At 45.0% G+C, this 26,729-nt stretch overlaps 1 protein-coding gene across 1 annotated transcript in view; it reads right to left on the bottom strand.

Moving 5' to 3' along the window:
* Positions 1 to 10,511: 10,511 nt before the first annotated feature.
* Positions 10,512 to 26,729, bottom strand: part of LOC132780021 (cytochrome P450 2W1-like) — a 45,482-nt gene continuing 29,264 nt past the window's right edge. The window contains exons 7-9 of the mRNA XM_067460958.1: positions 21,218 to 21,402; positions 14,989 to 15,130; positions 10,512 to 10,702 (exon numbers count right to left, since the gene is read on the bottom strand). Of these exons, the coding sequence (XP_067317059.1) occupies positions 10,512 to 10,702; positions 14,989 to 15,130; positions 21,218 to 21,402 (518 nt within the window). The remainder of the gene's footprint in view (positions 10,703 to 14,988; positions 15,131 to 21,217; positions 21,403 to 26,729) is intronic.

Raw genomic sequence — 26,729 nt, 5'->3', positions numbered from 1 at the left:
ACTTAAATCTAGAAATAGTTTTCTAAGATTTACAGAGACACTCGCTGGAACACCCCAGCAAGTGAGAGTCCAAAAGTGGAGTCTCTCAATCAAATGAGAGACTCCCCCCTGGGCACACAGAGGACTGGCTGACTTGGAAGGCGCTGATCAGACTTCGCTCTGGGATCATGAGATGCAGAGCCAACCTTCGGAAATGGGGCCACAAAATGGAATCCACGACATGCGAGTGTGGAGAAGAGCAAACCACTGACCACCTGCTGCAATGCACCCTGAGCCCTGCCACATGCACAAGGGAGGACCTTCTTGCGGCAACACCAGAGGCACTCCAAGGGGCCAGATACTGGTCAAAGGACATTTCATCAACTACCAAGCTTGCAAACTCTGTTTTGTTTGTTTGTTAAAAAATTGCTAAAAATGTAATGCAATTGTCTGGTTGATACTGACATGATAAATAAATAAATAAATAAATATTTGGGAGATGGTGGTCAGACATTCAGACAACATGACCTTCAGTCCAGTGAAGTTGATCGCGGAGGACCATTCCTTCAATGCTGGTGGTCTTTGCTTCTTCTTCCAGCACTTGAGAGGCTTCAGCCCCCCCCCCCCCCGAAATTCTCATGGTGGTTTGCGAAAAGGCCTTCCTGGTGCATGATTTAAACTGTTATGTTTATTCATATCATGATCTGATCATCATACTCAATATATCCCATATGCATGGGGGTATTGGGGTAATGATACAAAAGGTTTGCTAGGGTAGACCCTCTTTCACGCAGACTCAGCCCCCCCCAAAAAACCCCCCTGAAAAAAACTCAGCCCCCCCCCCCCCCCCAAACGAAATCCTGGCTACTGGCCTGCTATGTACCAACAGAGACCGGTACAAGTTTGTTTGGGTTCATCTCTGCCTGCGTACCGGCAGAGACAGCTATATTAATTGAGCAAGTGTTTGCTATCAGCCTTTGTTTTATATTCTGTGGCTGAGTGCTATCTTTGTGTTTTATATTTTGGACTATGAAAATAGCCAGACAGTAAGTGCTGCTTTAATTAAACAGTTTGACACGAGCTAGGTGTTTGTTTGGGTTCATCTCTGCCTGCGTACTGGCAGAGACTGGTACATGTTTGTTTGGGTTCATCTCTGCTGGCGTACCGGCAGAGACCGGTACGTGTTTGTTTGGGTTCATCTCTGTCTGCGTACCGACAGAGACCAGTACGGGTTTGTTTGGGTTCATCTCTGTCTGCGTACCAGCAGAGACCAGTATGGGTTTGTTTGGGTTCATCTCTGCCTGCATACCGGCAGAGACAGCTATACCAATTGAGCAAGTGTTTGCTATCAGCCTTTGCTTTATATTCTGTGGCTGAGTGCTATCTTTGTGTTTTATATTTTGGACTATGAAAATAGCCAGACAGTAAGTGCTGCTTTAATTAAACAGTTTGACACAAGATGGGTGTTTGTTTGGGTTCATCTCTGCCTGTGTACCGACAGAAACCGGTACGTGTTTGTTTGGGTTCATCTCTGTCTGCGTACCGGCAGAGACCGGTACAGATTTGTTTGGGTTCATCTCTGCCTGTGTACTGGCAGAGACCGGTATGAGTTTGTTTGGGTTCATCTCTGCCTGCATACCGACAGAGACCAGTACGGGTTTGTTTGGGTTCATCTCTGCCTCCGTACCAGCAGAGACCGGTACAGGTTTGTTTGGGTTCATCTCTGCTTGTGTACCGGCAGAGACAGCTACATTAATTGAGCAAGTGTTTGTTATCAGGCTTTGTTTTATATTCTGTGGCTGAGTGCTATCTTTGTGTTTTATATTTTGGACTATGAAAACAGCCAGACAGTAAGTGCTGCTTTAATTAAACAGTTTGACATGAGTTAGGTGTTTGTTTGGGTTCATCTCTGCCTGCATACCAGCAGAGACCGGTACGTGTTTGTTTGGGTTAATCTCTGCCTGTGTATCTGCAGAGACCGGTACGTTTTTGTTTGGGTTCATCTCTGCCTGCGTACCAGCAGAGATCGGTACGTGTTTGTTTGGGTTCATCTCTGCCTGCGTACCAGCAGAGACAGGTATATTAATTGAGCAAGTGTTTGCTATCAGCCTTTGTTTATATTCTGTGACAGAGTGCTATTTTTATGTTTTATATTTTGGACTATGAAAACAGCCAGACAGTAAGTGCTGCTTTAATTAAACAGTTTGACATGAGTTAGGTGTTTGTTTGGGTTCATCTCTGCCTGCGTACTGGCAGAGACCGGTACGGGTTTGTTTGGGTTCATCTCTGCTTGCGTACCGGCAGAGACCGGTAGGGGTTTGTTTGGGTTCATCTCTGCTTGCGTACCGGCAGAGACCGGTACGTGTTTGTTTGGGTTCATCTCTGCTTGCGTACCGGCAGAGACCGGTAGGGGTTTGTTTGGGTTCATCTCTGCCTACGTACCGGCAGAGACCGGTAGGGGTTTGTTTGGGTTCATCTCTGCTTGCGTACCGGCAGAGACCGGTACGGGTTTGTTTGGGTTCACCTCTGCTTGCGTACCGGCAGAGACCGGTAGGGGTTTGTTTGGGTTCATCTCTGCCTACGTACCGGCAGAGACCGGTAGGGGTTTGTTTGGGTTCATCTCTGCCTGCGTACCGGCAGAGACCGGTAGGGGTTTGTTTGGGTTCATCTCTGCCTGTGTACCGGCAGAGACCGGTAGGGGTTTGTTTGGGTTCATCTCTGCCTGCGTACCGGCAGAGACCGGTAGGGGTTTGTTTGGGTTCATCTCTGCCTGCGTACCGGCAGAGACAGCTATATTAATTGAGCAAGTGGAGAAACTTGTGGGGCTCCTTTCACCCTCATTTTTACAGCTTTTGGGGTGAAGTTTGCTATGATTATAGAACACATTGACCACTGTTCGCCCATCAAGTTTCAGAATGTTTCATTTATCCATGGATGTTAGAAGAATTTCCAAATATTCTATACACAACATTAAAAGTGATCTCCTTGAAGTATCTACACAATGACAAGAAATTTCAGCAATATTCATATATCTAATAATGTTAGGGAAGTTTTTAAGGTTTTGATAAAAACTTGAATGTCTCCCTCTCCTACTAACCAATAGAATTCCAATCGAGGGATTTCTTCCCAGCCCAACACAGAGATTGACTTCCTCCTCTTTGCAGATTCAACCATTCATTGGAACTCTGGCTGGCTACTGCAACGGAGGGACACATCTCTCCCCTTTCCTGATAGGGCTTCTTGATGCTGAGCAGAATTCTGGGAAATGTAGTTCAGGACAGGGCCTTTAGAATTCCCCAGTATAGGGCTCCTCACCTTCTTAAACTACATTTCCCAGAATCCTGTGCTTTCTCCATCTCTTTCCCAGCTAACTCTGCTTTCTCCTTGCTGCTTCCTTCTCCTCGTGGTGAGAGGACATTCCTTTAAAGAGGAAAGGCAGCCTTTTTGGCTTTGCTTTGCTTCATTGCACTGAACATGACTCTGGGAGGCTTCCGAGGTTGACAAAATGCAAACAGAAAAAGTATTGGGCAAGTTTCGATTCTTAAGTTTTTCGCACGTGTAAGATATTGCGCTGTAAATATGAATTTAATGAATTTGATACGATTTATGATGACTAACAAAAGAATTGCACATCCCTAATGGCCAATCACCACTGAGTTCAAAGCCAGACCGGTTCAGAGTAAGCTCCCGACCATTTGTCTAGTTTGCTATTGACCTTTGCAGCCCAAAAGACACTTGCCTCCGTCAAGTCGGAAATTTAGGTTCCAATTATGTGGGGAGGCTAATTTAACTAATTTACGATGCCATAAAACTCTCCAGCAGCGTGCAAAAGAATGAGGAAGTACTCTATTGGTGTCACAAATGGATGATGAAGCGACAGCTCCCCCGGTGGCCAGAATTCAAAGCATACCCTTATGAAGCTGGAATGTTAAATAGCCTCTGTGTGTCTGTCCATATATGTTGTGTGTCTATGGCATTGAATGTTTGCCATTTATATGTACATTGAGTCCCTTGCGGGGTGAGAAGGGCGGAATAGAAATACTGTAAATAAATAAATATTGACTATGGCTGCTGGGAGTTGCAGTCCATCAACAAGATTGTGACATTTCCATCCCACTGCCTTCACCTTTCAGGTGGCCTCTTCCAGTCCTGGGAGGCCCCAGTTAAACCGCTGAGCTGCTGAACTCACTGACCAAAAGGTCAACAGTTCAAATCCAGGGAGAAGTGTGAGCTCCTGCTGTTAGCCCTAGCTTCTGCCAACCTATCAGTTCAAAAACGGAGCCCTCGGTGGCACAGTGGGTTAAAGCCTTGTGCTGGCAGGACTGAAGACCGAAAGATTGCAGGCTCGAATCCGGGGAGAGGCAGATGAGCTCCCTCTATCAGCTCCAGCTCCTCATGCAGGGACATGAGAGAAGCCTCCCACAAAGATGATAAAACATCAAATCATCCGGGCGTCCCCTGGACAACGTCCTTGCAGACGGCCAATTCTCTCACAACAGGAGTGTCGCTCTTCACACAACCAAAAAAAAAAGTTCAAAAACATGCAAATGTGAGTAGATCAATAGGTACCACTCCGTTGGGAAGGTAACAGTACTCCATGCAGTCATGCCAGCCACATGACCTTGGAGGCGTCTACGGACAACGCTGGCTCTTCAGCTTAGAAATTGAGATAAGCACCAGAGTCCCAGAGTTGGACACGACTAGACTTAACGTGAAGGGGAAACCTTTACTTTTACTACCTTCCAATTCTACAGTTGGAAATGGAACGAAGAGAACTCTCCGTGGTAGTTGTAGGTTTTTTTTGGGTTATATGGCCATGTTCTAGAGGCATTCTCTCCTGACGTTTTGCCTGCATCTATGGTAAGCATCCTCAAAAGTAGTGACGTCTGTTGGAACTAGGAAAAAGGGTTTATATATCTGTGGAATGACCAGGGTGGGACAAAGGACTCTTGTCTGTTGGAGGAAGGTGTGAATGTTTCCACTGACCACCTTGATTAGCATTTGATGGCCTCGCAGTTGTTTGGTGTGGCTTGTTAGTGCCTGGGGCAATCTTTTGTTGAGAGGTGATTAGATATCCCTGATTGCTTCCTCTCTGTTGTTTTGCTGTTGCCATGTCAGGCTACACAGAGAAGCCACTGAAATCCACAAGAAGTATGTGGACAATTTCAACAGAAAGGAGGAAACCATAAAAATGAACAAAATCTGGCTACCAGTATTAAAAAACTCTAAAATTACAAGAGCAAAACAGCAGAGAGGAAACAATCAGGGACATCTAATCACCTCTCAACAAAAGATTGCCCCAGGCACTAAAAAGCCACACCAAACAACTGCCACGCCATCAAATGCTAATCAAGGAGGTCAGTGGAAACATTCACACCTAGCTTCAACAGACAAGAGTTCTTTGTCTAATCACCTCTCAACAAACGATTGCCCCAGGCACTAATAAGCCACACCAAACAACTGCCAGGCCATCAAATGCTAATCAAGGTGGTCAGTGGAAACATTCACACCTAGCTCCAACAGACAAGAGTTCTTTGTCTAATCACCTCTCAACAAAAGATTGCCCCAGGCACTAACAAGCCACACCAAACAACTGCCAGGCCATCAAATGCTAATCAAGGTGGTCAGTGGAAACATTCACACCTAGCTCCAACAGACAAGAGTTCTTTGTCTAATCACCTCTCAACAAAAGATTGCCCCAGGCACTAACAAGCCACACCAAACAACTGCCAGGCCATCAAATGCTAATCAAGGTGGTCAGTGGAAACATTCACACCTAGCTCCAACAGACAAGAGTTCTTTGTCTAATCACCTCTCAACAAAAGATTGCCCCAGGCACTAACAAGCCACACCAAACAACTGCCAGGCCATCAAATGCTAATCAAGGTGGTCAGTGGAAACATTCACACCTAGCTCCAACAGACAAGAGTCCTTTGTCTAATCACCTCTCAACAAAAGATTTCTCCAGGCACTAACAAGCCACACCAAACAACTGCCAGGCCATCAAATGCTAATAAAGGTGGTCAGTGGAAACATTCACACCCAGCTCCAACAGACAAGAGTTCTTTGTCTAATCACCTCTCAACAAAAGATTGCCCCAGGCACTAACAAGCCACACCAAACAACTGCCAGGCCATCAATTGCTAAACAAGGTGGTCAGTGCAGACATTCACACCTAGCTCCAACAGACAAGAGTTCTTTGTCTAATCACCTCTCAACAAAAGATTGCCCCAGGCACTAATAAGCCACACCTAACAACTGCCAGGCCATCAAATGCTAATCAAGGTGGTCAGTGGAAACATTCACACCTAGCTCCAACAGACAAGAGTCCTTTGTCCCACCCTGGTCATTCCACAGATATATAAACCCTTTTTCCTAGTTCCAACAGACCTCACAACCTCTGAGGATGCTTGCCAGAGATGCAGGCAAAACGTCAGGAGAGAATGCCTCTAGAACATGGCCATATAGCCCGAAAAAACCTACAACAACCCAGTGATTCCGGCCATGAAAGCCTTCGACAATACTCTCCTTGGTAGTCCAAGTGTCGGTGCAACATAGATTCATCTAAAAGGAGTAGAACATTAGCAGCTTTATTAATTAAAAGGACTCCAGGTGGAAATGACTTTTTCCCCAACGATGGGGTCCAGGTTTTTAATCTCCCTTGAAACCTGGCCAATCATCACCAACTCAAACCTCAGCCATGGATCTGTGAGATGAGAAGTCTTCCTCGCTTGATACTCATAAGGATCTCCGTTGGCTCCTCACGCATTCCTTGAGGTCTCTTCTCCATCCTTGCTCCATTTAACCCAAAAGCCCAACAGGAACAACAAAAAGCCCACTGAGGAACAAAACACTTATCTCAGCAGACATCTTCTCCAGAGGCACCAGATCCTGTCTGATCTTTGGAAGCTAAGCAAAGCTAGCCCTGGGTTAGTATTGGATGGGAGACCACCAGGCACCGGCGGAGACTATATTTCAGAGGCAGGAACTGGGAAAAGCACCTTCGAGTCTTCCTTGTCTAAGAGACCTTTTTAAATTCATGGGGTCACCATAAATCACCACAATTCAAGAGAGATATTTACAAGCTGGAATGTGTCCAGAGGAGGGCGACTAAAATGATCAAGGGTCTGGAGAACAAGCCCTATGAGGAGCGGCTTAAGGAGCTGGGCATGTTTAGCCTGAAGAAGAGAAGGCTGAGAGGAGATATGATAGCCATGTATAAATATGTGAGGGGAAGTCACAGGGAGCAGATCAAGGGTCTGGAGAACAAGCCCTACGAGGAGCGGCTTAAGGAGCTGGGCATGTTTAGCCTGAAGAAGAGAAGGCTGAGAGGGGATATGATGATAGCCATGTATCAATATGTGAGAGGAAACCACAGGGAGGAGGGAGCAGATCAGGGGTCTGAAGAACAAGCCCTACGAGGAGCGGCTTAGGGAACTGGGCATGTTTAGCCTGAAGAAGGGAAGGCTGAGAGGAGATATGATAGCCATGTATAAATATGTGAGAGGAAGCCACAGGGAGGAGGAGGAGGGAGCAAGCTTGTTTTCTGCTTCCTTGGAGACTAGGACGCAAGGGAACAATGGCTTCAAACTACAAGAGAGGAGATTCCATCTGAACATTAGGAAGAACTTCCTGACTGTGAGAGCCGTTCAGCAGTGGAACTCTCTGCCCCGGAGTGTGGTGGAGGCTCCTTCTTTGGAAGCTTTTAAACAGAGGATGGATGGCCATCTGTCAGGGGTGATTTGAAGGCAATATTCCTGCTTCTTGGCAGAATGGGGTTGGACTGGATGATGGCCCATGAGGTCTCTTCCAACTCTTTGATTCTATGATTCTATTCTATGACTTCACTATGAGAATTGTCCATTTACGCTCACTCTTGGCTTTGTTGCTATTCCATAAGAAGGTCCTCTCCTCTCATTCCTTTTTGGGACTTCACATTGCTATACAGGACATTGTCTCACGTTGGCTTTGGTTTCATTATCGGTTGATGCTTTGCTGGTGTTAAAAACAGTTTTGGGGACGGAACACAAAACACTTGGGGCAAAAAAACAACACAAAAACAAATCCCACTTGCAATGGGTTTCTTTTAGGAATTTGGACACAGGAATGGGTCTCACCTTGCTCACCTTATCCCATGCATTCAATAGCAGAGTATACATTTCTGCTCCCTTGGCAGCCACCTCTCCGCAAAAGTCAACATTGACACTGAAACGCATCACCGCCTGAGCTCTGCGAGTGCAGCATTTTTCCGAATGAAGCAGAGAGTGTTTGAGGACCAGGACATCCGTAGGGAGCCCAAGGGGCTTGTTTAGAAAGTCATTGTCATCTCAACCCTGCTATGACAGCCACATCTCCACAAAAGTCAACATTGACACTGAAATGCATCACCGCCTGAGCTCTGCGAGTGCAGCATATTTCCGAATGAAGCAGAGAGTGTTTGAGGACGAGGACATTTGTAGGGAGACCAAGGGGCTTGTTTAGAAAGCTATTGTCCTCCCAATCTTGCTATGCCTTGATAGCCATGTATAAATATGTGAGAGGAAGCCACAGGGAGGAGGGAGCAAGCTTCCTTTCTGCTTCCCTGGAGATTAGGACAAGGAACAATGGCTTCAAACTACAAGAGAGGAGATTCCATCTGAACACAAGGAAGAACTTCCTGACTGTGAGAGGCGTTCAGTAGTGGAACTCTCTGCCCCGGAGTCTGGTGGAGGCTCCTTCTTTGGAAGCTTTTAAACAGAGGCTGGATGGCCATCTGTCAGGGGTGATTTGAATGCAATATTCCTGCTTCTTGGCAGAATGGGGATGGACTGGATATCCCATGAGGTCTCTTCCAACTCTTTGATTCTATGATTCTATGATTCTATGCCTGCGAGACGTGAAAGCCAAAGCCAAGGTCACAACAACATATGTTATACAACTCCAATATGCTGATGACAATGTCATCTGTGCGCATTCAGAAGAAGACCCACAAGCCACTCTAAACATCTTCGCAGAAGCATACAAGAAGCTCAGCCTCTCATTGAACATTGAGAAAACCAAAGTGCTCTTCCAGCATAAGGCACCAACCAATCCCTCTCCAATGCCAGAAATACAGCTTAATGGTGTAACGTTAGGAAATGTTGACCATTTCCGCTCCCTTGGCAGCCACCTCTCCACAAAAGTCAACATTGACACCGAAATACAACACTGCCTGAGCTCTGCGAGTGCAGCATTTTTCTGAATGAAGCAGAGAGTGTTTGAGGACAGGGACATCCATAGGGATACTAAGTTAAAGTTACTTGTTTACAAAGCTATTGTCCTCCCAACCCTGCTCTACGCCTGCGAAACATGGACTGTCTACAGATGTCAACATTGACACAGAAATGCAACATCGCCTGAGCTCTGCGAGTGCAGCATTTTTCTGAATGAAGCGGAGAGTGTTTGAGGACCGGAACATCCGTAGGGATACCAAGGTGCTTGTTTATAAAGCTATTGTCCTCCCAACCCTGCTATAAGCCTGCGAAACGTGGACTGTCTACAGATGTCAACATTGACACAGAAATACAACATCACCTGAGCTCTGCAAGTGCAGCATTTTTCCGAATGAAGCGGAGAGTGTTTGAAGACTGGGACATCCGTAGGGATACCAAGGTGCTTGTTTATAAAGCTATTGTCCTCCCAACCCTGCTCTATGCCTGCGAAACGTGGACTGTCTACAGACATCATACACAGCTCCTAGAATGATTCCATCAGTGTTGCCTCTGGAAAATCCTGAAAATCTCTTGAGAAGACAGGCGGACAAACGTCAGCGTGCTGGAAGAAGCAAAGACCACCAGCATTGACGCGATGGTCCTCCGCCATCAACTCCACTGGACCGGCCACGTTGTCCGGATGCCCGACCACCGTCTCCCAAAGCAGTTGCTCTACTCCGAACTCAAGAACGGGAAACAGAATGTTAACAGGCAGGAAAAGAGATTGAAAAATGGGCTCAAAGCCAACCTTAAAAACTCTGGCATAGACACTGAGAAGTGGGAAGCCCTGGCCCTTGAGCACTCCAGCTGGAGGTCAGCTGTGACCAGCAGTGCTGCAGAATTCGAGGAGGCATGAGTGGAGGGTGAAAGAGAGAAACGTGCCAAGAGGAAGGCGCGTCAAGCCAACCCTGACCGGGACTGCCTTCCATCTGGAAACCGATGCCCTCACTGCGGGAGAAGATGCAGGTCAAGAATAGTCACCTACTGACCCACCGCCAGGACACTGATCTTGGAAGACAATCCTATTCAGACAACGAGGGATCATCTAAGTAAGTAAGTAAAGTATACATATAATGTCCACTGGATCATCCCCTTATTTACCTTGACTCCTAAAAGCATTGATATTGAATGCAATAGGCATAGTAGAAGCACATTTGTCCTGTTTGGTTGTGCGTGTGTCTCTCTCACTGTGTGTCTGAATGGGACACCCAAAGGCATGTGCATGGTCCAAGGTCTACGTTATAGGAGGGATTCCCCCAAAAGGCCAGTGTTTTACGCAAATGGCTTCATGGGGCACGATCCTCAGTCCTGGGGAACGGCGCAGGTCATCTGAGGCATTGGCCTCAGAGTGAAGGTGGTCTCAGGGACGTTGAGGTCCAAGTCCATCTCCGTCAGTCCCGGCGGAGGCCGGAAAGTGAAGTTCTGCAACAGGCCGGTCACAAACAAAAAGAGCTCCATTTTGGCCAGGTTTTCCCCCATGCAATTGCGGCGGCCTGAGGAAGGAAAGAAAGTAGGAGAAATAGTATTACACTCAATGTGTTGTCCAAGGCTTTCTTGGCTGGAACCACCGGGTTGCTGTGAGTTCCAGAAGCATTCTCTCCTGATGTTTCACCCACATCTATGGCAGGCATCCTCAGAGGTTGTGAGGTGTGTTGGAAACTAGGCAAGTGGGGTTTATATATCTGTGGAATAATGTCCAGGGTGGGAGAAAGAACTCTTGTCTGTCTGGCCCATTGCAACATTCACACCTGCTTCAAAATAAAAATAAAAACAAAAATATGTAAATATATAAATATAAATAAAAATATATAAATAAAAATTTATAAATAAAATATATAAAAATAAAAAATAAAAAAAATAAAAAATATATAAATATAAATATAAAAAATAAAAATTAAAAATATTTTAAAATAAAAATATTTTAAAATAAATATACTTTAAAATAAATATACTTTAAAATTAAAATATTTTAAAATTAAAATATTTTAAAATTAAAATATTTTAAAATTAAAATATTTTAAAATTAAAATATTTTAAAATTAAAATATTTTAAAAGTTAAAAAAATTAAAAGTTAAAAAATTAAAAGTTAATTAAAAATTTAAAAAGTTAATTAAAAATTTAAAAATTTAAAAGTTTAAAAAAGTTTTAAAAAGTTTTCTAAAAAGTTTAAAAATTAGTTTAAAAAAAGTTTAAAAATTATTTTAAAAATTGTTTTAAAAAATTAGTTTAAAAATTGTTTTAAAAATTAGTTTAAGAATTGTTTTAAAAGTTAGTTTAAAATTGTTTTAAAAATTATTTTAAAAATTATTTTTAAATTATTTTAAAAGTTGTTTAAAAAGTTTTTAAAAAAATTTAAAAGATTTTTTAAAAATTATATATATATATATATATATATATATATATATAATAATAAAATAAAAAATAAAAAATAATGTTCGTTTGTGGGATTAACATAATTCCAAAACCATTGGATGAATTGACACCAAATTTGGACACAATACACTTATCGGGCCAATGTGTGACCATCACTCATAAAAACACTGAAAAACACAGCGGAAGGGACTTAAAAAGCGAAAAAACACATTACAACACATGCACAAAATCACATATATACACAAACACACACATATACACAGAAATATATACACACATATATGTACACACAAAACATATACACAGAAAGGGGGAAGGAAGGAAGGAAGGAAGGAAGGAAGGAAGGAAGGAAGGAGAACAGGAGAGAAAGAGGGGAAGAAGGAGAGAAGGAAAGAGAAGGAAAGAGAAGGAAAGAGAAGGAGGGAAGGAAGGAGGGAAGGAAGGAAGGAAGGAGAGAAGGAAGAAAGGAAGGAAGGAAGGAAGGAGAGAAGGAAGGAAGGAAGGAAGGAAGGAAGGAAGGAAGGAAGGAGAACAGGAGAGAAAGAGGGGAAGAAGGAGAGAAGGAAAGAGAAGGAGGGAAGGAAGGAGGGAAGGAAGGAAGGAGAGAAGGAAGGAAGGAAGGAAGGAGAGAAGGAAGGAAGGAGAGAAGGACGGAAGGAAGGAGAGAAGGACGGAAGGAAGGAGAGAAGGACGGAAGGAGAGAAGGACAGAAGGAGAGAAGGAAGGAAGGAGGGAAGGAAGGAAGGAAGGAGAGAAGGACGGAAGGAGAGAAGGACGGAAGGAGAGAAGGAAGGAAGGAGAGAAGGAAGTAAGGAGAGAAGGAAGGAAGGAGAAGGAAGGAAGGAGAGAAGGAAGGAAGGCGAGAAGGAAGGAAGGAAGGAGAGAAGGACGGAAGGAGAGAAGGACGGAAGGAGAAAAGGAAAGAAGGAGAGAAGGAAGGAAGGAGAGAAGGAAGGAAGGAGAGAAGGACGGAAGGAGAAAAGGAAAGAAGGAGAGAAGGAAGGAAGGAGAGAAGGAAGGAAGGAGAGAAGGAAGGAAGAAGAGAAGGAAGGAAAATGAAAGAAGGAAGGAAGGAGAGAAGGAACAAAAGAGAGAAAGGGAGGGAAGGAAAGGAAGGAAAGAGACAAGGAAGGATGGAACCAAAGAGCAAAGGAAGCGTGTAAAGAAACAGCTAGAGAAGGAAGAAAGAAGAAGGGAAAGAAAAAGAGGGAAAGAAGGAAAGAGGGAGGGAAGGTTGGCCACAGCAACGCATGGTGGGTACAGCTAGTATCTATATAAATAAAAATGTAATGTTTGTTTGTGGGGTTAACATAACTCCAAAACCACTGGCCGAATTGACACCAAATTTGGACACTACACCCCTATCAGGCCAAGGAGTGACCATCACTCATAAAAACACAGCAGAAAAGACTTTAAAAGCCAAAAATTAAAAATTACATTACAACGCATGCACAAAACCACATATATACACAAATATATACACACATATCCACATACATACACACACAAAACACATATACACAGACTGGGCCACAGCAACGCATGGCAGGGGATATCTAGTATGTATGTGTGGATACATACCTACTAGCTAGGTATAGGTATGGATATCTATATCTATATCTATATCTATATCTATATCTATATCTATACCTATACCTATACCTATATCTATATCTATATCTGTGGAATAATGTTCAGGGTAGGAGAAAGAACTCTTGCCTGTTTGAGGCAGGTGTGAATGTTGCCAAACAGACAAGAGTTCATATATATATATATATATATATACACTAGCCGTCCCCTGCCATGCGTTGCTGTGGCCCACATGGGGGTTCTGTGTGGGAGATTTGGTCCAATTCTATCGTCGGTGGTGTTCACAATGTTCTGTGATTGTAGGGGTACTATGAATCCCAGCAACTACAACTCCCAAATGTCAAGATTCTATTTTTCCCCAAACTCCACCAGTGTTCACATTTGAGCATATTGAGTATTCATGTAGAGTTTGGTCCAGATCCATCATTGTTAGAGCCCACAGTGCTTTCTGGATGTAGGTGAACTACAACTCCAAAACTCAAGATCAATACCCACCAAACCCTGTGTTTTCTGTTGGTCATGGGAGTTCTGTGTGCCATGTTTGGTTCAGTTCCATCATTGGAGGAGTTCAGAATGCTCTTTGATTGTAGATGAACTATAAATCCCAGCAACGACAACTCCCAAAGGACAACATCATTTTTTTTAATTGAAGGACATACATTGGATTGTTAGATGTCTTGTGTCCAAATTTGGTGTCAATTCGTCCAGTGGTTTTTGAGTTATGTTAATCCCACAAACGAACAGAACATTTTATTTATATAGATATATATGGCATGGTTCTAAAGTACTTAAAAAACTAAAGTTCTGGTGGTGAACACTAGGGGGCACTGATGCTTTGCTTCTACAGTGTTTCTAAAGTTCTGGTGGTGAAAATTTCAGAACTCTAACAAAACTTTCAAAATTTAATTATTATTTCATTATTGGTGATTTTTATGACAGAACCTATTAGGAACTGCCATTTATAATGACATTTTGAATGTTGTGTTAGAGTTCTGAAATTTTCACCACCAGAACTTTCGCAACACTGTAGAAGCAAAGCTCCAGCACCCCCCTAGTTTTCACCACCAGAACTTAGGTTCGATTCCGGGAAGCGGCATGAGCTTCTGCTGTCAGCCCTAGCTTCTGCCAACCTAGCAGTTCGAAAACATGCAAATGTGAGTAGATCAATAGGTACCACTCCGGCGGGAAGGTAACGGCGCTCCATGCAGTCATGCTGGCCACATGACCTTGGAGGTGTCTACGGACAACGCTGGCTCTTCGGCTTAGAAACGGAGATGAGCACCACACCCCAGAGTCAGACATGACTGGACTTAATGTCAGGGGACTACCTTTACCTAACACACACACATACTAGCCATCCCGTGCCATGCATTGCCGTGGCCCAGTCTGTGTATATGTGTTTTGTGTGTGTATATATGTGTATATATTTGAATGAAAAAAATAATTATTTAATTATATTAATGATTATAGTTAGAAACAATTTGCTGCCCCCTCCAACCTAATTTATTCATTTATCGGACAGGCCTACTAAAAATGCATCTACAACAGGCTAATTGATGCTATGGAATCCTGGACTTGTAATTTTACAAGTGGTGTCAAACTGCATTAATTCTACAGTGCAGGTGCACACAGCATTTTCTGCTTATAATAGTTCCAAACACGAATACTGTTTTCTGCGCAGAAAATTCAGCAAAAAGCAACCAAATTCAGCAAAAAGCAACCAAATAAAATAAGTCTCAAACTGCTTTCAAGGTCTGGACCTTGAGTCCTAACCAAAGAGGTCTGATTTGTATGCAGAAATCCTCGTTTTGATACCTAAAGAGAAGGTGACAAAGGCGTCCCGCTTGACAAACTTCCCGTCGGCATCAAGGAAGTGGTTCGGGTTGAATTTGTCTGGCGTCTCCCAGTGGCTTTTGTCAAGGAGCACCGAAGTGAGCGAAGGGATGATCATTGTCCCCTGGAAGACATAATACAAGAAGAGAAATTTACTTTCATCATGACTTATTTTCTTAAAATACAGTGATACCTTGACTTAAGAGTTCGATTCATTCTGTGACTGAGGTCTTAACTCAAAATGCTCATATCTCAAAGCAAATTTCCCCATTGAAATGCTATTAATCCATTCTAGGCACACACACCCCCCCCCCCCCATTTTTGTTACATGTATTTAAATAAGAAAATGCACTTTAAAATGTGTCCAGAGGAGGGCGACTAAAATGATAAAGGGTCTGGAGAACAAGCCCTATGAGGAGCGGCTTAAGGAGGTGGGCATGTTTAGCCTGAAGAAGAGAAGGCTGAGAGGAGATATGATAGCCATGCATAAATATGTGAGAGGAAGCCACAGGGAGGAGGGAGCAGATCAAGGGTCTGGAGAACAAGCCCTATGAGGAGCGGCTTAAGGAGGTGGGCATGTTTAGCCTGAAGAAGAGAAGGCTGAGAGGAGATATGATGAGGGCCAAGTATAAATATGTGAGAGGAAGCCACAGGGAGGAAGGAGCAGATCAAGGGTCTGGAGAACAAGCCCTATGAGGAGCGGCTTAAGGAGCTGGACATGTTTAGCCTGGAGAAGAGAAGGCTGAGAGGAGATATGATGAGGGCCAAGTATAAATATGTGAGAGGAAGCCACAGGGAGGAGGGAGCAGATCAAGGGTCTGGAGAACAAGCCCTATGAGGAGCGGCTTAAGGAGCTGGACATGTTTAGCCTGGAGAAGAGAAGGCTGAGAGGAGATATGATAGCCATGTATAAATATGTGAGAGGAAGCCACAGGGAGGAGGGAGCAAGCTTGTTTTCTGCTTCCCTGGAGACTACGACGCAGTGGAACAAAGGCTTCAAACTACAAGAGAGGAGATTCCATCTGAACATGAGGAAGAACTTCCTGACTGTGAGAGCCGTTCAGCAGTGGAACTCTCTGCCCCGGAGGGAGTGTGGTGGAGGCTCCTTCTTTGGAAGCTTTGAAACAGGGGCTGGATGGCCATCTGTCAGGGGTGATTTGAATGCAATATTCCTGCTTCTTGGCAGAATGGGGTTGGACTGGATGGCCCAGGAGGTCTCTTCCAACTCTTTGATTCTAGGATTCTATTCTATGATTCTAAAAAACGTATAAAGGCAAATACAGATGGAACAATAACAAACGAAGTGTGCCGTCGCACCTGGGGGCTATAACTCTTAATGAGAGCGGCATGGACGTGGCATCTTTCCCCAGGGGATTGCTTCTTGCCCTCCTATAGGAAACTGGAACTCCCAAAGACCAAAACACAACAGATAACTCGAAATGGTATTTATTGTTCACAATGAGTTATCTTTCTCAGGCATAAGCCTGATGTTTCAACAGGGATAAAGGAAATATACTTTACAATCTCTGGAGTCCAAGGAATTTGCAGCTGAGAAGCTTTTCCTGTTTCCTCTTTCCTCAATGGCTGTGAATATCGGAATAAACACAACCCCAGTCCAATGGTCTATGTTGAAGGGACAAGGCCTTCCTCTGGTGCCAAAAGAACCAGTTTGAAGGCGCTTGGGTCTCCTCAATGTTGTCCAGGACGATCTGGACATAAAGCATGAGTCCCAAGGGTAAAAAACCTTAGAATTGGTGCTGAGAGGTAATTTAAGCAGGGGCTTTTAGAGCCAAGTCTCTTACTCACGTCCATCCGATAGAAACTCTGATGACAGAATGAAAAAAGAGGGAAGTACTCCCCTCCTCCAGGAAGAGGTGGGGCCAAACAATTGAGTTTGAGAAAGCAATTCAACTGGTGCAAACAACACCAATTGACAGTCTCTGGTTGTCTTGGGTCCAAGGAGTTTTGCAACTGAGAAGCTTTTCCGGGTCCCTCTTTCTCAATGGCTGTGAATATCGGAATAATCACAACCCCAATTCCAATGGCCTATATTATGAAGGCACAAAGCCTTCCTCTGGTGCCAAAGAACTGGTTTGAAGGCACTTGAGACTTCTCAACATCGTCCAGGTTGATCTGAACATGAAGCATAAGTCTCAGAATTGGTGCTGAGAGGTAACTTAATCAAGGGCTTCAGAGCCAAGTCCCCCTCTCACGTCTATCTGATAGAAAGTTTGATGGTGGAATGGAAAAGGAAACACTGTCCTGCTCTCTAGGAAGAGGTGGGGTCAAACAACTGAGCAGGAGGAGCAATTCAACTGGTGCAAACAACATTGATTGACAGCTATAAATAACCAATCAATCCAACTATACATACACAGGGTAAAAAAGCAGGATTAAGCATGATACAACAGTTTAAATCTTGCAACTAACAGTTCTACACATAGGTGGCGCCACTCACGCCGTCACACGATGGATCAACTTTAAAATGGTAGAAGTACAAAGTGATGGCAAGGAAGCACAAAGCAGCATCAAGTGAAGAGGCAAAAACATAATTTTCTTCTTCCTCCTGTCCTCCTTCCAGCCTCCCTCCCTCTCTTGTTGTCTCTCTCTCTCTCCCTCCCTTCAAAAAGCTAAACATACCGGGAATAAAAACCACGTAAAATCCACTGACCCAAAGTTCCTCAAAGAGGACAAGAGCAAAGCGGACAGCAATCTGTCTCCCAAAGCGGACAAGAACACAAGGGATGGAGATGGCTCCCTTGAAGCCCTAAAGCCCTAGACTCTCATGCTAGATTTTCCCCTGGCCCTAGCTCTTAACTAAAAACAGTGTATGTATGTCAAAGCGAGTGCCAAGCAATGGCACTTAGCGCAAAATATTTGTAAGTTTGGATGCTCTTAAGATGAGGTTCCACTGTATTTACTGTCAGGATGTGTTTTAAATGTGCTTCTTTGTATTGCAAATATGGATGCCAATGTGAATGGAAAATGCTGTGCTGAAATGTTTAGAGTTGAGGCTGTGATTATGTGAACTTGAGAACTTGAGATAAGCTGTGTTCTGATGAGAACTTCAAGGGAGTTGCCAGCTTGAAGCAAGAGAAAGATAAACAACTGTGAAGGAGTGTTTTAGCTTTTGGTTTTACTATCTCTTCCTGTATGTCGCTCGCTGAAGTTGGATGTATTAACTGTGTGCTTAGTAAACTGAGTTTTCTTTTGTAACTTAAGCTTCCAGAGTCCTTATTTTGCAAAGCAGTGTCTGTCAGATCTAGCATTCCTTCCATCAAGCTCCGCCAAAGCTTGACATTTACACCCCATTCTCTCTGATAATTTGCACAATTTGGCTTGTTATGGAAACAAGGTTAGGTGAGAAAGTTTTAGTAGAGACACCTTTCCCCCATGATAACTCTTTCAGGAGTGAATTTCCCTTCCAAGGGGAAGATTTCTCTCACTTCCTGTTGTCTCACCTCTGTTCTTAACTAGATTTGTAAGTCAAATATGTAACTCAGGGACTGCTTGTATTTGCAGTTAACTTGGTTTACAACTCCTCTTCCCCCCCAAACCTGGGATTCAATGAAAATGAATGTGGTCATCTTGCGTTGCCAGGAATCCCTTCAATTCAGACCAAGCACCACTTTCAGCTTGCATGGCCATTCAATGTGGGAACTGTAGTTCAGAGCATGGAACGGGGCATCTATTTGGGGAAGGCTGACAAGACCTATAACCTGAGCCTGGAAAAGTTCCTTCCAGGGGAGCATTTGTACAGTTAAAGCTTGTGCGCCAGCTGCGCCCGTACCTTGGGAAGTCTGACTTGGCCACGGTAGTCCACGCTCTGGTTACATCCCGTTTAGACTACTGCAACGCTCTCTACGTGGGGTTGCCTTTGAAGACAACTCGGAAGCTTCAATTAGTCCAACGTTCGGCAGCCATGATTCTAACAGGAGCGGAGCGCAGGGAGCATACAACCCCCCTGTTGCGCCAACTCCACTGGCTACCGATCTGCTACCGGGCTGAATTCAAAGTGCTGGCGTTGGCCTTTAAAGCCCTAAACGGTTCCGGCCCAAGCTACCTATCTGACCGCATCTCTGCCTATGAACCCACCAGGACTTTGAGATCTTCCGGGGAGACCCTGCTCTCGATCCCGCCTGCTTCTCAAGCTCGGCTGGCGGGGACGAGAGATAGGGCCTTCTCGGTGGTGGCCCCGCGGCTGTGGAACGCCCTTCCCACGGACATTAGACTAGCTCCATCATTAATGGTTTTCCGCAAAAAAGTGAAAACCTGGTTGTTTGAGCAGGTGTTCAAATAATTAGTGCAATGATTGGTTAATGAACACTGGAATGGAACAATGGATGACGGATCTGGATCATGTTTTTAGTGATGAGACTCCAGTGAATGGCTATTGTTGTTAATTATATAGGACTGTATAAGGTGTTATGATGTTACTGTTTTTACTGTGTAGTGTACTATCATATTTTTGCTGTTCTGTTGTTAACCGCTGTGAGTCGCCTAAGGGCTGAGAACAGCGGTATACAAATAAAGTATAATAATAATAATAATAATAATAATAATAATAATAATAAGTGAGAAAGGTTTGGTAGAGACACCTTTCCCCCATGATAACTCTTTCAGGAGTGAATTTCCCTTCCCAGGGGAAGATTTCTCTCACTTCCTGTTGTCTCACCTCTGTCCTTAACTAGGAGTCATTTGTAAGTCAAATGTGTAACTCAGGGACTGCCTGTATTTGCAGTTAACTTGGTTTAAAACTCATGCAACTTCTGCTTCCTTGGAGACTAGGACGCAATGGAACAATGGCTTCAAACTACAAGAGAGGAGATTCCATCTGAAGATGAGGAAGAACTTCCTGACTGTGAGAGCCGTTCAGCAGTGGAACTCTCTGCCTCGGAGTGTGGTGGAGGCTCCTTCTTTGGAAGCTTTTAAGCAGGGGCTGGATGGCCATCTGTCAGGGGTGATTTGAATGCAATGTTCCTACTTCTTGGCAGAATGGAGTTGGACTGGATGGCCCAGGAGGTCTCTTCCAACTCTTTGATTCTATGATTCTATGATTAATCTTCCCCCAAACCTGGGATTCAATGAAAATGAACGTGGTCATCTTGAGTTGCCAGAAATCCCTTCAATTCAGACCAAGCAGCATCCTCAACTTGCATGGCCATCCAATGTGGGAACTATGGTTCAGGGCATGGAGCGGGGCATCTATTTGGGGAAGGCTGGCATGCCCTATAACCTGAGCCTGGAAAAGTTCCTTCTTTCTCAACTATGAAGGCTGCGGGATTCAAAGAGTTGCCCTAAGCAGTAGTTTCCCAACCTCAAAATAGTTGTAACTTTCGACAAGAGGAATCTTGAGTTCCAGGTTCTTGTGGGTTTTTTCAGGCTATAGGGCCATGTTCTAGAGGCATTTTCTCCTGACGTTTCGCCTGCATCTATGGCAAGCATCCTCAGAGGTAGTGAGGTCTGTTGGAATTAGGCCAATGGGTTTATATATCTGTGGAATGGCTGGGGTGGGACAAAGAGCTCTTGTCTGCTGGAGCCAGGTGTGAATGTTTCAACTGATCACCTTCATTAGCATTTGAAGGCCTGCCTGAGCCTGGGAAAATCTTTTGTTGAGAGGTGTTAAGATGTGCCTGGTTGTTTCCTCTCTGCTGTTTTGCTGTTGTAATTTTAGAGTTTTTTAATAAATAGTCAAGACAGAGACTCACCCAGAGGAAAAGTGTTCCTGCCATACATCAAGGGAACCACTGATCGCAGAGGGAAGCTGATGAGGAAACACAACATACAAACAATCTACAAACCCACCAAGAAAATCCAACCAATGCTACGTTCAGCAAAGGACAAGAGGGATCCTCTCACTTCTGCAGGAGTCTACCGTATACATGCACCTCTCAACAAAAGATTTTCCCAGGCTCAGCCAGGCCTTCAAATGCTAATGAAGGTGGTCAGTTGAAACATTCACACCTAGCTCCAGCAGAGAAGAGCTCTTTGCCCCACCCCAGCCATTCCACAGATATATAAACCCATTGTCCTAATTCCAACAGACCTCACTACCTCTGAGGATGCTTGCCATAGATGCAGGCGAAACGTCAGGAGAAATGCCTCTAGAACATGGCCCTATAGCCCGAAAAAACCCACAAGAACCTAGTGATTCCAGCCATGAAAGCCTTCGACAATAATCTTGAGTTCAATTCTTTTTGGAAGGAAGTACCTTTGGAAGAAAGTAGCCCCTGAAATGTGTGTCGACTGAGGTCGCGCGTGGGATGTGAGGCAGGAGAGTGATAAACCTCTGCACTTCGTGGATCACGGCGTTGGTGTATGGCAGGCGCTTCTGATCCTCGTATGTGACCCAGCCGCCTGGTTTCACAGTTTGCCTGATCTCCTCTTGAACCTTCTCTGAAACAAAACACAGAGCAAGGAAGAGTTAGGAGGGGGTTGCTTTAGGACTACAGCTACCAGACTCTGTTGTGGTCAGTTCTGACAGCGAGGATGAGGAAGAGGGTTAAGTTCCTGGGCCCAGTCCTGTTCAAAATCTTTATTAATGACTTAGACGAAGGGCTAGAAGGCAGGATCATCAAGTTTGCAGACGGGACCAAATGGGGAGGGAGAGCCAAGACTCCAGAGGACAGGAGCAGGATTCAAAACCATCTTAACAGATTAGAGAGATGAATGGCCAAAACTAACAAAATGAAGTTCAACAGTGACAAATGCAAGAGACTCCACTTAGGCAGGAAAAACGAAATGCAAAGATACAGAATGGGAGACAATGCCTGGCTCGAGAGCAGGACGTGTGAAATAGATCTTGGAGTCCTCGTGGACAGGAAGTTAAACATGAGCCAACAATGTGATGTGGCGGCAAAAAAAGCCAATGGGATTTTGGCCTGCATCAAGAGGAGCCTAGTGTCTAGATCCAGGGAAGTCCTGCTCCCCAAAGATCTTGGAGTCCTTGTGGACAACAAGTCAAACATGAGCCAACAATGTGATGTGGCGGCAAAAAAAGCCAATGGGATTTTGGCCTGCATCAATAGGAGCATAGTGTCTAGATCTAAGGAAGTAATGCTACCCCTCTATTCTGCTTTGGTTAGACCACTTTACCTGGAATATTGTGTCCTATTCTGGGCACCACAATTCAAGAGAGATATTGACAAGCTGGAATGCGTCCAGAGGAGAGCGACTAAAATAATCAAGGGTCTGGAGAACAAGCCCTATGAGGAGCGGCTTAAGGAGCTGGGCATGTTTAGCCTGAAGAAGAGAAGGCTGAGAGGAGATATGACGAAGGCCATGTATAAGTATGTGAGAGGAAGCCACAGGGAGGAGGAGGGAGCAAGCTTGTTTTCTGCTTCCTTGGAGACTAGGACGCAAAACAATGGCTTCAAACTACAAGAGAGGAGATTCCATCTGAACATGAGGAAGAACTTCCTGACTGTGAGAGCCGTTCATCAGTGGAACTCTCTGCCCCGGAGTGTGGTGGAGGCTCCTTCTTTGGAAGCTTTTAAACAGAGGCTGGATGGCCATCTGTCAGGGGTGATTTGAATGCAATATTCCTGCTTCTTGGCAGAATGGGGTTGGACTGGATGGCCCAGGAGGTCTCTTCCAACTCTTTGATTCTATGATTCTATAACTTCCTGACTTTGAGAGCCGTTCAGCAGTGAAACTCTCTGCCCTGGAGTGTGGTGGAGGCTCCTTCTTTGGAAGCTTTTAAGCAGAGGCTGGATGGCCATCTGTCAGGGTTGATTTGAATGCAATGTTCTTGCTTCTTGGCAGAATGGGGTTGGACTGGATGGCCCATGAGGTCTCTTCCAACTCTTTGATTCTATGATTCTATGATTAAGTGTTCCAGCTCAGTTGCAGCTGCAGAGAGAAGGAATACAAGGTCTCAGGTCCATCCATTTGGCAGAAAAGAGGGCCAACAATTGGGAACAGCTGCAAAACCAGCATAAATAGCTGGTGTTTGGGGCAGCCAGTTGCTGGCAGCAACGTCTTTGTTGATGCTGTGACGTCAAGACCTTGTGCGATTCCTTGGACCTTGTGTAACTGTATCTAGGATTTTGGCATTGAATTTCAGATTATACCTTGTTATGTGTTTATTAGGATATATTGGTTTGGAACTTTGGAATGTACTCAGGGTTTGCCCTACTGCTTATCCCTTGTTTTCCTGATTGACTGGTGATTTGATCCCGGACTGACTCTGGACTCCTCTTGTGGTGTTTGCCAATTGCTACAGAGACAATCTTGGGAGAAAGCTGACTTTGGGTAGAGATATAAGTGATTATGTTTTTATTACTCTTGTTCTGGTTTTATATCATGTTTAATGTTTTTAATGATGTTCTTGGACATCGAATTGTTGCCTCTCTAAACTGCCCTGAGTCGCCCGAAAGGCTGCGAAGGGCGGTATACAAATACAGTAAATAATAATAATAATAATAATAATAATAATAATCTATATAAATAAAAATGTAGTGTTCATTTGTGGGATTAACATAACTCAGAAACCACTGGACAAATTGACATGAAATTTTGACACAATACACCTAACAGTCCAATGAGTGTTCATCACCCCTAAAAATACAAAAAATGGACTCAAAACCCCCCAAAAATACATTATATATATACACACACACACTCACTCATATACATATACACATGCACACATACATACACATGCGTCTATATATATACCGAAGCACACACAATACACACACATATACACACATATACATATACACATGCACACACAAATATACACATGTACACATACATATACACACACACACTCATATACATATACACATGCACACATACATACACATGCGTATATACATATACCGAAGTACACACAAATATACACACACACACATACATCTACATACACACATATATACATATACACATGCACACACAAATATACACATGCACGCATTCATATACACATATATAAACACAAATATGCATATAAACAAGCACACACATATACGCAATATACATATACACATATAAACACACAAATATATACACATGTATACACATCTACACACACACATAAGCACACACATATACACACCCAGATAGATAGACAGATATAGATAGATAGATGTCCAATCTCGATAAAATAGTCAAGAGTAGAGACATCAGACTGGCAACACAGATCCATTGCCTAGTCCAAGCCATGGTCTTCCCTGGAGTTACCTACGGATGTGAGAGCTGGACCTTCGGGAAGGCTGAGCCAAGGAAGAGAGATGCTTTTGAGCTGTGGTGTTGGAGGAAAGTTCTGAGAGTGCCTTGGACTGCGAGAAGGTCCAACCAGTCCATCCTCCAGGAAAGAAAGCCCAACTGCTCACTGGAGGGAAGGAGACTAGAGGGAAAGCGGAAGTCCTTTGGCCACATCATGAGGAGACAGCAAAGCCTAGAGAAGGGAATGATGCTGGGGAAAGTGGAAGGCAAAAGGAAGAGGGGCCGACCAAGGACAACTCGGCCACGCGCTGTGAAGCATTTGCTCGGTTCTTCGCAGACAAAGTCGCTTTGATCCGTTCTGGGCTGGACGCCACATTAAATGCAGTCTCGGTGGATGTGACACAAGCACCTGCTTGTCCTATTTTGATGGATTCTTTTCAGTTTGTGAAACCCGAGGATGTGGACAAGATACTTGGAGGAATGAGGCCTACCACGTCCATCCTAGACCCCTGCCCATCCTGGCTTCTGAAAGAGGCCAGAGGGGGATTGGCTGAGTGGGTAACGGTGGTGGTTAATGCCTCCCTTCGGGAAGGCACGATTCCAGCGAGCCTAAAACAGGCTATTATAAAGCCGCTGTTGAAGAAACCATCACTGGACCCCCACCAAATTTGACAACTTTCGGCCTGTTTCCAATCTTCCCTTCTTGGGCAAAGTCATGGAAAGCGTGGTGGCCTCACAACTCCAGGTATTCTTGAGAGACACGGATTATCTGGATCCGGCACAGTCTGGCTTCAGACCGGGACATGGTACCGAGACGGTCTTGGTCGCCTTAGTGGATGATCTCCGCCGGGAGCTAGACAGGGGGAGTGTGTCCCTGTTGGTGCTCCTGGACCTCTCAGCGGCCTTCGATACCGTCGACCACGGTATTCTTCTGGGACGCCTTGCAGAGATGGGCCTTGGAGGCACCGCTTTGCGGTGGCTCCAGTCATTTCTGGAGGGTCGTACCCAGAAGGTGTTATTGGGGGACTCCTGTTCAACACCACAGCCGTTGACCTGTGGTGTTCCTCAGGGCTCCATACTGTCCCCCATGCTGTTTAACATCTACATGAAGCCGCTGGGTGAGATCATCCGGAGTTTCGGGGTGCGGTGTCATCTGTACGCAGATGACGTCCAACTCTGTCACTCCTTTCCACCTGCTACTAAGGAGGCTGTCGAAGTCCTGAACCGGTGCCTGGCCGCTGTGACGGTCTGGATGAGGGCGAACAAACTGAAATTAAATCCAGACAAGACAGAGGTACTCCTGGTCAGTCGCAAGGCCGAACAGGGTATAGGGTTACAGCCTGTGCTGGACGGGGTCGCACTCCCCTTGAAGGCACAGGTTCGCAGCTTGGGTGTGACCCTGGACTCATCACTGAGCCTGGACCCCCAGGTTTCGGCGGTGACCAGGGGAGCATTTGCACAGCTTCGGCTCGTGCGCCAGCTGCGCCCGTACCTTGGGAAGTCTGACTTGGCCACGGTGGTACACGCTTTGGTCACATCCCGCCTCGACTACTGCAACGCTCTCTACGTGGGGCTGCCCTTGAAGACGGCCCGGAAGCTCCAGCTAGTCCAGCGTGCGGCAGCCATGTTGTTAACCGGAGCGGGACGCAGGGAGCACACAACGCCCTTGCTGTCCCAGCTCCACTGGCTGCCGATTAGCTACCGGGCCCAATTTAAGGTGCTGGTGTTATCCTACAAAGCCCTAAACGGTTCCGGCCCAAAATACCTTGAGAACCGCATCTCGGCCTACGAGCCCACGAGGACCTTAAGATCATCCGGGGAGGCCCTTCTCTCGGTCCCGCCTGCCTCACAGGCACGCCTGGCGGGGACAAGAGAGCGGGCCTTCTCGGTGGTGGCCCCCCGGCTGTGGAACTCCCTCCCTGCTGAAATCAGACAGGCGCCTTCCCTCATGGCCTTCCGCAAGGGCCTGAAAACCTGGCTCTTTGAGAAGGCCTTCAACTAAGTGCTATGTTTTTGGAATGACCACCGGAATGGACCATGACTACGAGATTGATTATGACCCTAAACAAGACGAAGCGGATTTTTAGTTAAGTAGCTGTGTATTAGTAAGATGTGTGTTGTGGTCCTGATTTATTGTAACCTGTTGTCCTTTGTGTTCTATGTTCTGTACACCGCCACGAGTCGCCTTCGGGCTTGAGAGTGGCGGTTAACAAGTGCAAATAATAAATAAATAAATAATAAGATGGAGGGATGGCATCCTTGAAGTGACTGGACTGACCTTGAAGGAGCTGGGGGTGGGGACGGCCAACAGGGAGCTCTGGCGTGGGCTGGTCCAGGAGGTCACGAAGAGTCGGAGATGACTGAACGAATGAACAACAACAAAATAGATAGACAGATAGATAGATAGACGCAAACACACATATATACACAGATACACAAATATATACACACATATAAACACATATATACATACACACAAAACACATATATACAGATTAGGCCACAGCAACGCATAGCAGGGGACAGCTAGTAATAATAAATAAATAAGGAAG

This window comes from Anolis sagrei, chromosome X, assembly GCF_037176765.1.
Source record: "Anolis sagrei isolate rAnoSag1 chromosome X, rAnoSag1.mat, whole genome shotgun sequence".
Classification (NCBI taxonomy): Eukaryota; Metazoa; Chordata; class Lepidosauria; order Squamata; family Dactyloidae; genus Anolis; species Anolis sagrei.
The sequence above is the reverse complement of the archived record's forward strand: the minus strand, read 5'-3'. Positions and strand labels throughout refer to the sequence as shown.